The sequence below is a fragment of the Pagrus pagrus genome (assembly GCF_965226575.1).
Source record: "Pagrus pagrus genome assembly, chromosome: 5".
Lineage (NCBI taxonomy): Eukaryota > Metazoa > Chordata > Actinopteri > Spariformes > Sparidae > Pagrus > Pagrus pagrus.
In genome coordinates, this window is record NC_140189.1 from 1632495 (window position 1) to 1646034 (window position 13540).

A 13540-nucleotide genomic window follows, 5' to 3' on the forward strand; every position below is an offset into this window, starting at 1 on the left:
AAATTCGAGGAAGAAAGAAAAATTGATTGGTCATTGGTGAGCAGAAAATCACTCCAGAGGCCTCATTTGAATCCTTACACCAGCACAATTAATAGAATCAAAGACATCATTCACAAAAACCTTAAAGAACAGACACAATCTGCCATGGTTTAATCAGCAACTGTGTGACTTGATAAAAAAATGTGACTTTGCTTTAAAAAAACAGCACTAAAGCCCAGACCAAGTAATGATAGACATGTTTTTCTAAACTTTCCTACGAAAGTAGTGAATTAAGGAAGGCAAAAGCCAATTTCTTTTATAGATATCATTAAAGAGGCAAAAGGAAACAGCAAAATGATTCGTAAGAACATTAATAAATTAACAAAGACCTAAAAGCAGCATCACGTAAATAGAAATGAACTGAAAATACAGGAAATCCTAACTAATGATCCATATGAATCAAATACTTTTTGATTCAGTGCAGTCTGACACACATCTTTGATGCAAGAGTGGAAAAAAAGAAAAAAAGAAATCAACTCCAAACCCCACCAGAATGTTTTTAATGTAACTATAGTCCCTAAAGGAAAGATACACAAAATCCTGAGCACTTTGAGGACCTCAAAGGCGACAGATGTATCTCAGTAGGATTAAACTTTTTTAAGCAATCGCCAAGATCTCTATTGGCTTTCAGAGTCTTGCCTGACACTTAATGTGAGTAAGACTGCTTGTATGTAGTCCAAAAAATGGAAGCCACCCAGATATCTTTGTAAAAAGGAGAAAGGACTGTTTTTAAATACATGGGATTCTTATTGACTCACTGCTGTCCTTTAAAGAAATGTAAAACAAGTGTGTAACACTCTAAAATTCAAGAGTGCTGCAGCTGTACTGATTTTAAATCTAAGATGAAATCATTGCTAAAATCAACTCCATCGTGTTCTCATAACATAAAAACACTTAAAGGATAAGTACCGTTTTTTACAACCTGGACCTTATTTCTGGCAAAAGATATGGTCATTTACTCACCCAGATAACTTTGGTGTCATTCGGCGTCGTTCGGACGAAATTAGATCCAGTGTAGCGGCGATATATCCATATAATGGGAGTAACGGGGCATCGACACACAGCCTCTATATAACACATTATCTGCCACGAAACTAGTTCATTTCATCAATATTTTGTTATGAAATGCTAGCGCTATTAGCCTCTGAGTCCGGGCTCGTCTATTGTCAACATCCGGGGTCTGTAGGCTGATCTACTACCTCTGACCTGGAAGATGTCGTCTCTGAGCTGCGTGCGCACCCGCGACAGCGCGCCTTGTTTACCTGTAGCTGCTGCTGCTAGTTTGACCCCGGATGTTGATAACGGACGAGCCCGGACTCAGAGGCTAATAGCGCTAGCATATCGTAACAAAATATTGATGAAATTAACTAGTTTCGTGGCAGATAATGCGTTATATAGAGGCTGTGTGTCGCTGCCCCGTCTCTCCCATTATATGGATATATCGCCGCTACACTGGATCTAATTTCGTCCGAACGACGCCGAATGACACCAAAGTTATCTGGGTGAGTAAATGACCATATCTTTTGCCAGAAATAAGGTCCAGGTTGTAAAAAACGGTACTTATCCTTTAATCTCACGAGCTGTGGTTTGTTATTGTTGTCATGTTTTAATGTTTTGAAATCCTTTTGTTGAAGTTGCTCATGTTTTTGTACAGTGATTATGTTTTGTCCCTCCTGCCGAGGGACTGCAGATGTAAATTAACTCTTAGCTAACAACTAAGAAGCTGTGCACTGTTCCTGTCAAATAAACAAACAAATACATTTATAATGGTGGTGGCGTCCTTCAGCAGGATAATGAGCCTCGCCACCCTGCAAAATTGGCCCAGGAAAGGTTTTGAGGTCTGTATCAATGAGGCCCTACCTTGCAATTTACAGGACTTAAAGGATCCGCTGCTAACATCTTCAGTACTGGTAGCAAGAGGCTGTACCTGCAGCCTACTCAGGTTGCACAGGTAGTTCAGCTCCTCCAGGGTGGCACATCCATACATGCAGTTGCAAGAAGGTTTGCTGTCTCAAGAGCATGGAGGAGATACCATGAGACCAGCCATTACAAGGCCTCAGAAGGGCATCAACCCAGCAGCAGGACCAATATCTGCTCCTTTGTGCAAGGAGGAACAAGAGGAGCACTGCCAGAGCCCTATTAAATGACCTCCAGCATGTTACTGGTGTGCGTGTTTCTCACCAAACTGTCAGAAACACCATGAGGGTGACATGATGGCCCAACATCCTATACTGGGACCTGTGCTCCCAGCCAAGCACCATGCAGCTCGATTGGCAATCTCAAGAGAACACCAATATTGGCAGGTCCGCCATTGGCGCCCCGTTCACTTCACAAATGAGGGCAAGTTCACACTGAGCACATGTGACCGGCGTGAAAGAGTCTGGAGATGCCGTGGTGAACGTTATGCTGCCTATAACATCATCCAGCATGACCCTTTTGGTGGTGGGTCAGTGATGGTCTAGGGAGGCATAGGTCACACAGACCTCCAAGTACCCTGACTGCGAGCGATTGCCAGACCTTACGCTGGTGCAGTGGGTGCTTGGTGCAGGAGTGTGTAGGCAGTTCCTGGATGAAGAAGGCATTGATGCCATTGACTGGCCCCCTTGTTCCCCTGACCTAAATCGAATTGAGCACCTATGGGACATTATGTATCATGCATCCGATGCCACCAAGTACCACCACAGACTGTCCAGGAGCTCACTGATGCCCTGATCCAGATCTGGGAGGAGATCCCCAGGACATCATCCACCGACTCATCAGGAACATGCCCAGACTTTGGCAGGTGTGCATACAGGCACGCAGGGACCATGCACATTACTGAGTCACATTAAGAGTTGCTGTGATAAAATTCACGCAAGTTGGATCAGCCTGTGATTTCAGTTTTTGATTTGGATTTTCGTTGTCATTTTAAATCCAGCCATCAATGGGTTGATGAATTTGGTTTTCATTGACTGTTGTTACGTCATTTTGTTCTCAAGAATTTACACAATCAGTTTTGAGCAGTGTATTTGGGGGCTTGTCAAATAAAAAAAAAACATTGTTGTGGCTGTAACAATGCAAAGAAACTGTGTTTAGCAGTTTTATTGTTATGTTGTGTTTTTTTGTAAGGTGAGGACCCAAATGCAGACACACACAGGAGGCAGGATTGGGGGAAACAAAAGGTGAGCCTTAATTAAAGCAACACTAGGTAGTTTTTCGACCTTAAAATAATATTTCTAAACTCAGTTAAGTGGTAGATTAACGGTTAATAGGATGAACGGTGACACCTCTGCAGCCTGAGGGGGGTCGCGCCGGCAGAAACCGCACTGCTTAACTTCCCTGAGCGGGTAGGTACATACCTGACGTAAAGAAGTCTAGTGCGACCTGCTTTACGACATGTTTATAATGGATTTAGCCAGCAGCTACTTGGATTTTTTGTAAACCAACGCCATGGCCAAGCCAGCTAAAAAAGCCAAGAAGGTATTGAATGAGTAGGCGAAGAAAAGAAAAAGAGAAAGTGATATAACATGAGCCGGACACGGATAAATATTAGACCAGCTTACACTCCTCATATATATCATATATTATTATCTTACCGACTTTCACTTTGAGTTTATTTGTTGTTATGTGGTGTTCATTGGGGCTCTATTTGTCCACAGTTTATAACCGTAATAAAGCCGGGAGATAAGCTAATGCTGTCCGTTTCGATAGCTTGCTCGTTTTCATGTAGTGACTGTAAACAATGACTGACTTACTAAAACACTATGAACGTCTTGTCTTGTAAAGTTGCAGATTCCTTAGTTCATGCAGATAATCAACATAATTGTTGAACAGTGTGGTCGGGAGGTAACGTCAGGCTACGTCAGGCTATTGTTGTTATCGGTCACGTTAGCATGCTACTTAGCTACTGTTGTCGTACCGAGTTGGTTGTAGTTATTACACCAAACACAACGTCAGCTTGCATGTTTTCATGTAGTGACTGTAAACGATGACTAACTTACTAAAACACTATGAACATCTTGTCTTGAAAAGTTGCAGATTCCTTAGTTCATGCAGATAATCAATGTAATTGTTGAATAGTGTGATCGGGAGGTAACGTTAGCATGCTACTTACTGTTGTCATACTGAGTTGGTTGTAGTTATTATGCTGAACACAACGTCAACTTGCTCCCGAAAACATAGCTATATTTTCAGACGTTACTAAACACATTCACGCCCAAGCGTCGTGTTTTGGAAGTAACTTAGTCGGTGCAATCACTATAACCAACTCGGTATGAGAATAATTCTAGCATGCTAATGTGCTGTGCAGCCTATATGCTAACAAACTACCAACTGCTATCTCTGAATCTAGCTTGTTGTTGGCACTTGATTGAGGTTTCATGTTTTTGATGTTTCCAAACGAGGGTTGTGATTCACCGGCTCCGTCAACAAATTCACGTGAATTCATCCCCCAGGGATGCTCATACAGCGACAGTATTTACGACACTAGTAACAGATAATTGCGCTTCTCAACCAGCCGGGGGTAGTAATGAGTCCAAACTACCTAGTGTTGCTTTAAATAAAGCTGAATGATACAAAAAATTAGGAATACAGATAAGTTTAAATGAGTACTAGAGACAAAAACAAAGTAGCAGCAAAAAGCGAACACAAAGTGCAAACTAAAGCAAAGTACAAATCAAAAGAGAAACAAGAAACCAAAACCAGAAACATCCAAACAGGAGACACAAGGACACACTGGAGGAAATACTGGAGAGGATCACAGGGGAAGACAGACCAAGATGGAGGATGACGGACACAGGCTAACACAGGCTAAGTCGGGCAAACTTGAAGAACACAGAAGGGCATGGCAACAGGAACGAGACATCACTGACGGGAAACGAAGTAACACGGAGCGATCTCACGAAGACATGCGGGAGAACAAAGACTACATACAGACACACTTATGACAGGATGGGGAACAGGTGGAGTGAGGAGGGAAAAGGACAAGTCAGGGAATGAACGGAAAAACACCAGCGGGGAAAAACAACGGGGGGAACTGAAAAGCAAGACGAGACACATGAGGGTAAAATTTCAAAATAAAACAGGAAACACAAGAACAAGACACTGAGCCATGACATTTATGAAGTATTCCTGAGCTCATGTAGTAATAATCCTTCATTGAGAGAAAACATTCTTACTGGTCGGAGAATCAAGAAAAAGACAGGAAAAGGAGCAATTTCCCTTAAAGCTCCTCATTTCAGCTCAGTTGTACAATTAGAGGAGCTCCAGTGGGAGAATGCCACAACATTAAAACCACTGACAGGTGACATGAATAACATTGATCATCTCCTCGCAATGCGATGTTCTGCTGGAAAACCTTGGGTGCTGGCATTCATGTGAATGCCACTTGACACGAACCACCCATCCAAACACTGTTGTGGACCAAGTACACCCCCTCATCACAACAACACTACCCGATGGCAGTGGGCCCCCAGCAGGACAATGTGCCCTGACACACCACAAACACTGCTTAGGAACAGCTTGAGGAACACAATAAAAGGCCCAAGGTGTTGACCGGGCCTCCAAATTCCCCAGATCCCAATCTGATCAAGCATCTGTAAGACGTGCTGGAGCAGGTCTGATCCATTTAATGCTATGCCTGATCGGTGTATAGTGTATGGCTGAGCACATTAATTCAGAATGGAGATAAGGCACAATGACACACTGAGAAATGGCATGTGAAAAAGGTCCTAGATTCTCATTAGGTCTGCATTAGACCACTGAGCTGCCAGAGCTGACTAAGAAATTCAAGGTGTGTGAGTGTGTGTGTGTGTGTGTTTGCATACTGAGAAGTCCTCCGTGGACTTCCTCTGTTCACTGATGTGTCTCTCTCTTTCCAGCTCCTCCTCTGCCTGGTTCATGGCTTTGTGAAGCCACAGTTCAGTTCCTGTGACAGTGTTTGACAACAGAGCCAGACGGGCCTCTGCCTTCACCCTGCTGAGCTGATCAACAAGACACACAGACAGTAGCAGCTGCACTTTAAGATACAGATTCAAAGTATTAATAAAGTGAGTGGTCCCTGTACAACTGTACATTCCAGAGTCATACACACTATGCTGATGTTGGTGAAGTATAAAACCCAAAGATTTTGTAATATCTGGGGCTTCTTTTGTAAAATAATGTCAGATGTGTAGGCTGACACGTTTTGTACATATCTGTAAATCACTGGAATACAAATTAAAGTGTTTTCTGTGGCTGAACTTATACTGGTCGAAGAGAAGACACATTCTTTATTTGATAAAATGTTGCTGTATTAATTATGCTGCATTAAAGGATAAGTTTACAAAGTTTAAATTAAAATTCAGTCAACTCTACTCACCCTCATTTCAATGTAAAGTAATAGTAGCAGGTGAAGTTTCTTTGCCCACAAAACATTTCTAGATCTTCGTAGCAAAACAGAGTTGCATCCTCCTCCTAAACAACTGAGGTAACAGACCAGCCAAATCAGGTTGTAATCTTGGAATGTCTGGAAATGTGGATAATGTTGGACGAGCTGTATGGAGCCATTTCATGATTTGTAATTGTTGTTTATCTTGTGTTTTAAAACAAGTGCCCAGCAACGTCACTTGTTTAGGAGAATGTTGCAATGCTGTTTTGCTGTGAAATCATTTGTCGACTATGAAACTTCACCTGACTTTCCATTGGCTTGAGGATGAGTAGATATGACTGAATTTTCATTTTTGGGTGTAATATCCTTTAAAGTAAATTGATCAGATTGGCAGATTGAAGTGATTTTCCAGTGTTGAATATTTGCTCTTTTCAGTGCATCAGTTACTCAGGTCTTTCCAAATCAATTTGAAGTCATAGTCTTGAATGTTTTAGTGATGAAATGTCATTAGCTGTACAATTCAACCCCCAAATGATTTCATCGTCTTGCTTTTTAGAGATTTTTTTGATTCTGTTATTTTACTTGGAAACGTGTGAGTTGATATGCTTTCTTTTATAAATTGAAAGAGGGACAGGCAACTCACATGTTGGAAATTTTACCTGTGGGGAAAAGCACAAAAAACAATTAAAACTTAAGTACCTTTGCTTTCCTGACACTGTCCTGTACCTCTGCCATCTTCTGTGCCACACTGAGCCCTGTCTCCCCTGACAAGAGCTTCAGACGACTCTCTAACGTCTGTAGGGCCTGAAGGAGTCACATGGCAGAGACATACAATACATTTCACAGTAGAGTGGAAACACTTCACTTACTTCAAATTTTATCAGTGTCTAGTGTTGCTAATGTGGATTAAAACAAGTACGACACAAAACAACTGTTATTTCCACAGCTTATAGGGTTATCTGTTCCATTAACAAAAATGTTTTAACATAGCGTCTAAATATTTGGCAAATACCAGAATGTATCAGCAACATGTCAGCACTAACTGCATGGACAATAATTTTAAAATCAGTAAATAGGACATTATATGGAATATGGAATGACATACTATATGGAAGGACTGATGGACAACACAAAAACATAATGCCTCCGGGCCTTGCTATCACCGGCGGAGGTATAAGTGGCACTGGTACTGCTGATTGTTTTATGCATTTCAAGATGTCAAGATGACAAAATCAATGTCTGACCCGTTCTCCATGGGTGATGATCTTGTAGTCTTTAGCAGCTTTTGAAGCCCATTTCTTGGCCTCCTTAACCAGACACCCCTCTGTTTCTGAAGCACATAACTCCTGTAGAGCAGACACCTGCACAACAGAGAAACTTCCCTTTTTTCTTCATTCCTGAGTATTCCAAGTTACATTTGTATACATCAGCAGAATGCAACTCAACACAACAGCCCATTGTGAAGACTATCCTCTTAAAAGCTTAAAGGGGACATATTAGGCAAAACTCACTTTTTCCTTGCTTTAGTATGTATATTTTCGTATCCGGAGTGCCTCCCCACCCCTTAAGCGTGATTTTCGACCACTAAGTTTTGTAAACCACCGGAGTCAGGAAATGAGTCTATAAACGAGCCATTTGGATTTCGACCGGATTGTTATGTAACAGTCCGGTCTTTGAAGGTATCTCCTCCCACACTACGCCAGCTACCTGAACAAGGATCCGCCATTTTCTCGTTCTCGCTTCGCTTGTACGCGACAGCCTGACCGCTACCATGTACAACCCGAAAGCCAAGCACTGCTGCTCTGTCGTCGGATGCACGGATCCTCATGTTTCGCTACATCGCCTCCCTACCAAAGAGGATATCAGAGCTAAGTGGCTACATTTCATTTATCAGGGAAACGTCCCAGCTTCAGTGAGCAAAAGCGTTGTGGTCTGTGCCAGTCATTTCACGCCGGACTGTTTCAGCAACCAGGGTCAATATAACGCTGGCAACAACACTGATGATGGAACTGTAAGTATTAATTTAACAGTATAGTTTGTGTTACTTTGGCCATTTAGCACACGAGCTAACGCTAACCGTCGATGTAAATATGAGGCTGAACTAACGTTACATGTGAAGTTAATCAACGTTGAACAGGCAGAGGAGACGGTATGAAATGGTCTCAGTTGTTAGTGGACGGTGAGCTCCTGTTCCGCCGTGAACACGCAGAGGAGATGGTATGAAATGGTCTCTGTTGTTAGTGGACGGTGAGCTCCTGTTCCGCCGTGAACACGCAGAGGAGATGGTATGAAATGGTCTGTTATTCACAGCCAGTGAGCTACGTTGATTAATTAGCATGTTGTGCTAAAGGACAGTGTGTTAGATGCCCAGGAGTAACTTGGCCGTCGTACGACTTACTGTGTGTTGGTATACACACAGCTAACGCTACAGCTAACTACGTGTGTAGCATTAGCTGTAGCATTAGCTGCTGGCATGAGAGACCAGACCTGAGAGTACCAAAACGTTATCTGCAGTAAAGCAATCACTACTTTGTTTTGGAGCTGGAGACAGGGGTTACCTGCTACATGTCTGCTGTGCTACTATCAGTTATATGCAGGCATGGACAAAGAAAAGTTGCGTCGCGCTGTGTATTGCTCGTTGTTGTTTTTTTCTTTCTTTTTTTTCTCAACTTTATTGAAGTTGCTGTGTATCGCTCGTTGCCTTGGTCCTCACGTCTTCCGCCCGGCAGGAAGAGGTGGGCGGCGCACGCAGTAGCTCATTAGCATTAAAGGGAAAGGCATCTAGAGACTTGAATCAGGCTGGGCGAGCTGTATGGAGCCATTTATGGGGGTTTGGTTTTTTTTTTAACGTTTTAAAACAAGTCCCCATCTACATCAGGAGAGTGCTGCAATGCTGTTTTGCTGTGAAGCTCCAAATAAAAGATATGAAGATTTGCCACTGTTCATGTTCTTTTTGTGCAACTGTGCCCTCAGTCATTTGTAAAGTTGTAGTTCATGGCCTTGTTGCACTAGACTGCATTATATTATAAATGTTATTATGTCCACCCCTGTACATGCCCACACCTGCATACATGCCTATTTATTGTTTTAACTTAATGTTGAACAGTTTTAGTTTTACACTTAATTAAGACAAAAAAAACAGCATTTTGAATTAATTTCATCATATGTTTCTCCTGGTCCTGATTACTCCAAACTGCTGATATCTAAACCTTGCTCCTGCCCTCCAGTAGTTACACACACCAACATACAAACACACCTTGTCACTTGGAGCTGACTGGAAGGTGAATTCAGGTGTTTTGCTGAAGGAGACAGATTCTTGAAGAAACAGCAGAACATTTTTCTCTCTTGTCACCTGACAAAACAGCAACAAATCAAGAGTAATTCTTCCTACTAGGGATGTAACCATATAGAGAATTTCGCAATACTGTGATATAAAAATGGCGCAATACCGTTATGGGACTGTGACCATATCTACTAACATATCACTTAAGTTTATTGACACGTGTTTAACGCGTGCACGTTATGACCCTCGGCCCGCCCCTTAGTTTGGGAAATCGGGAAGCGATGCAGCAGTAACGTTGTGTATGGCAAGCAGAAACAAACCTCCTTGAGCAGAAATGGATAAAGAAAAGGGTCTTTTGAATGTGAAGTTCAGCTTCACAGCCCTGTCAGATGGTTCTCTCGAAAGTTATTTGTATTTACTCTCGATGTGAACAACTGAGTTAACACCAGACTACGTCTAGTCTTAAATACCACTTGCTGACCAAGCACAAAGCTGATGCAGAGAGCCCTCCTCCCCCTTGCTAGTGGGTGGCTACAGCTTGCAGGCCAATTAACATTGTATAGTTAACCTTTACAATAGAGCCCGACCGATAAAGGATTTTTAAGGCCGATACTGATACAAATATTTGGTGATTTAAAAATCCGATATTCCGATATATCGGCCGATATATATATATATATATATATAAAAAATCCAGAAACATGTAACAAAACCTAAACAGATTTCCGTAACATTAGTTATCTTGTAGTTACTACATGGCTCTATTGAATGCTGCTCTCTGATTGGTCCATCGCTGCGTTCTACGGTCCGTTATTTCTGTATAATGACCGTCGTCAAGTATAACAGACCGTCGCTAGGGACGGCGCTCTGATCCAGCAAGACAGCTGGACTTTCAACGCATTACACCAACCACAGCATAAGAAGCACTGCTGTCCAGCTCCTCTCTCAGGCCGGCCTTGAAAGTCGTCAGATCATGTCTGTGACTGGACACAGGTGTGAGAGCAGCTAGGGACGGCGCTCTGATCCGCCCTGGCAACATATAGCAACATAAGCAAGACAGCTGTACTTTCAACGTGTTACACCAGCCACAGCACGCTGTCCAGCTCCTCTCTCAGGCCGGCCTTGAAAGTGAAAGTGAAAGTCAAAACTTGACCGACCAATCCTTTTCGCTGCTGAATCATTGTGGGTGATTATTTATTATTTATTTCACCCCCGCTTCGCGTCGGGGTTCCAAACAACCTGTCGGGGTTTATTTTTTTTTACATAAAAATGCGACCCTCGTGAATCATGCAAATCCGCTTTTTTTTTTTAAGGGGGGGGGGGGCGGGGTAGGACCGGCTGACCGCCATTAACCACTACTAGGTTTTGGAGCGGATGCAGGTGTTGCGCCGGAGAGAGTTTAGTTAGGTTATGGATGTGACCGGTGGAGGGCAGCATACAGTGTACAGCCTGCCGGAAACCCAGAAGAAGAAGAAGAAGAAGAAGGTGTCGCACCCATAGCGTCGCACCACTTTTTCTGAGTCACGTCGGCTCAGCTGCCAAGTTTCGTCGTCTAACAGGATCGACGTATGGAAGATTCAGGTATGCCAATATCTTTTCATGTTCTTGTTAGATGCTTTTACGTTTAACTGGGGATTAGTTATCTGTTGATTTTTGGGTTGAATCACCGAACAGGAGAAGAGATTATAAAGTAAAAAGGACACGTCAACTCGTCGGTATGGTAACGGTAACAGGTGACTGTCATTAGCGGTGATAATGAAGCAGCGTCGGGCCACTCACCGTCACTGAAATGCTAGGTGGAACAGAGACGTACCACGGCAAGCCCGGTGGAATGATTAGAGTGGCAGCCGTGTCAGCTACGGTAACCGCGGTAACCAATTGGGACTAGCGGTAAATTGGGAGTTGGCCATTATTTATTATTTATAAGTTTTACGGTATAAATAGTTAAAATGGTGTGGGAAGCAAGCAGACCATGACTCCATCTAAATCACCGCTGCGCTGTCTTTGTCACACACAGCACCCATCTGAACCGCTTATACAGAGAGGAGCAGCTAAATTAGCTTCCTTCTGCAACTTTATTCCTTCTCCCTGTTCTGTGATCCTTTGCACTTGAGCCTTCTCCCAGTCGTGAGCATTTGTTTTAAACAAAGCCTTTAAGGATAACTACCGTTTTTTACAACCTGGACCTTATTTCTAGCAAAATATATTATCATTTACTCACCCAGATAACTTTAGTGTCATTCGAAGTCGTTCGGCCGAAATTAGATCCAGTGTAGCGCCGCTATATCCATATAATGCGAGTGACGGGGCACCGAAACACAGCCTCTATATAACGCATTATCTGCCACGAAACTAGTTCATTTCCCCTCTGAGTCCGGGCTCGTCTGTTATCAACATCCGGGGTCAAACTAGCAGTAGCAGCTACAGGTAAACAAGCTGGCTGTCGCGGGTGCGCGCGCAGCTCAGAGATGACATCTTCCAGATCAGAGGTAGTAGGTCAACCTACAGACCCCGGATGTTGACAACAGACAAGCCCGGACTCAGAGGGGAACAGCACTAGCGTATTGTAACAAAATATTGGTGAAATGAACTAGTTTCGTGGCAGATAATGCTCGTAGAGGCTGCGCTTCGGTGCCCGGATCACTCGCATTATATGGATATACGTGGCGCTCCACTGGATCTAATTTATTCCGAACGACGCCAAATGACACCAACGTTATCTGGGTGAGTAAATAATAATATATTTTGCTAGAAATAAGGTCCAGGTTGTAAAAAAACGGTAGTTATCCTTAAACATAAGATAAATTTAATTAGCAGCTAGAAAAGATGCAAGATATTTTTTATACTGTTCACATCCTGCCACTGGATTGTTTAAGCAAAATCAGAGAACCTGGCAAGGCAATTTGCAACACTTGCAATCACTGCATAAATTACGGAACAAGTGGGAAGACTGCACTAAGGAAACATGTGGCGCATCCCAAACATATAAAGGCCCGGAAGCTACAACAGCAGAACATGCGCATTGAAATTGCACCATCAGATAACGTCACCATTGCAGCGCCACACAACACTTCAGTTCAACCCAGGATTCCTCCTTTATGCAGCCGAGGTGCACAGAATCAAGTAAGTCTTCTCTGATTATGTGACAGCTCATTTTTTCAGTCTCCTCTTCAGTTCTCATTTATAAGGTCATAATTTTTTTGTAATGGATTTAACGTAGCAAATATTGTCCTGAACATAAATACAATCATGACTTTTTACAATAGTCAGTCACAGCAATAATTAATATACAATTTAGGTAGGAAATGTATGTATGATGTGTGATCTTACAATGATTATGATATAATGTAGTTTTATAATTTCTGTGTTACAGGCACTTGTTCTGGGATTTATTGCAGAGAACTCACTGTCTCTGACAATCGCACCACATCTTATTGATTTAGCACAGGTGTTGGCAAGAGATCCCAAAGCCCTTGCAGAATTATCAATGGACAGAACGTCTGCCTCATATAAGCTAACACATGGTGTGAAGAAGACTGTGCAAGATGATGTGCTGGAGGAAATAAGATCTGTTCCCTTCTCCCTTAATATTGATGAGGCAACAAGCAAAACTTCTAAAAGGATATTAGGGGTGCTTGTTAGCTACTGGTCTGAAAAAGTTGAGATAATGGTTGTCCAGCACTTAGTAGCACTTGAGCTTGTTTCAGTGACGGCAGAATCTCTTTTCAAGAAACTGGATGAGCTCTTCGAAAGGATGGCTCTACCATGGACTAATCTAGTGTCAATTCTCATGGACTCGTGTGCCGTCATGAGAGGAAAAAATGGCTCCAAAAATGGGTTGGAGAAATTAATCAGAGATCGCTGTGCCCCGC

At 42.7% G+C, this 13540-nt stretch overlaps 1 protein-coding gene across 1 annotated transcript in view; it reads right to left on the bottom strand.

Annotated features, from left to right (window-relative positions):
- The window catches only part of LOC311257854 (F-BAR and double SH3 domains protein 1-like), a gene marked incomplete at its 5' end in the record, with an annotated part of 84718 nt that overhangs the window by 17792 nt on the left and 53386 nt on the right, over positions 1-13540 (bottom strand). Inside the window, 4 exons of the mRNA XM_084353791.1 lie at positions 5844-5999; positions 7085-7189; positions 7630-7746; positions 9642-9737. Coding sequence (XP_084209917.1) covers positions 5844-5999; positions 7085-7189; positions 7630-7746; positions 9642-9737 — 474 coding nt within the window. The remainder of the gene's footprint in view (positions 1-5843; positions 6000-7084; positions 7190-7629; positions 7747-9641; positions 9738-13540) is intronic.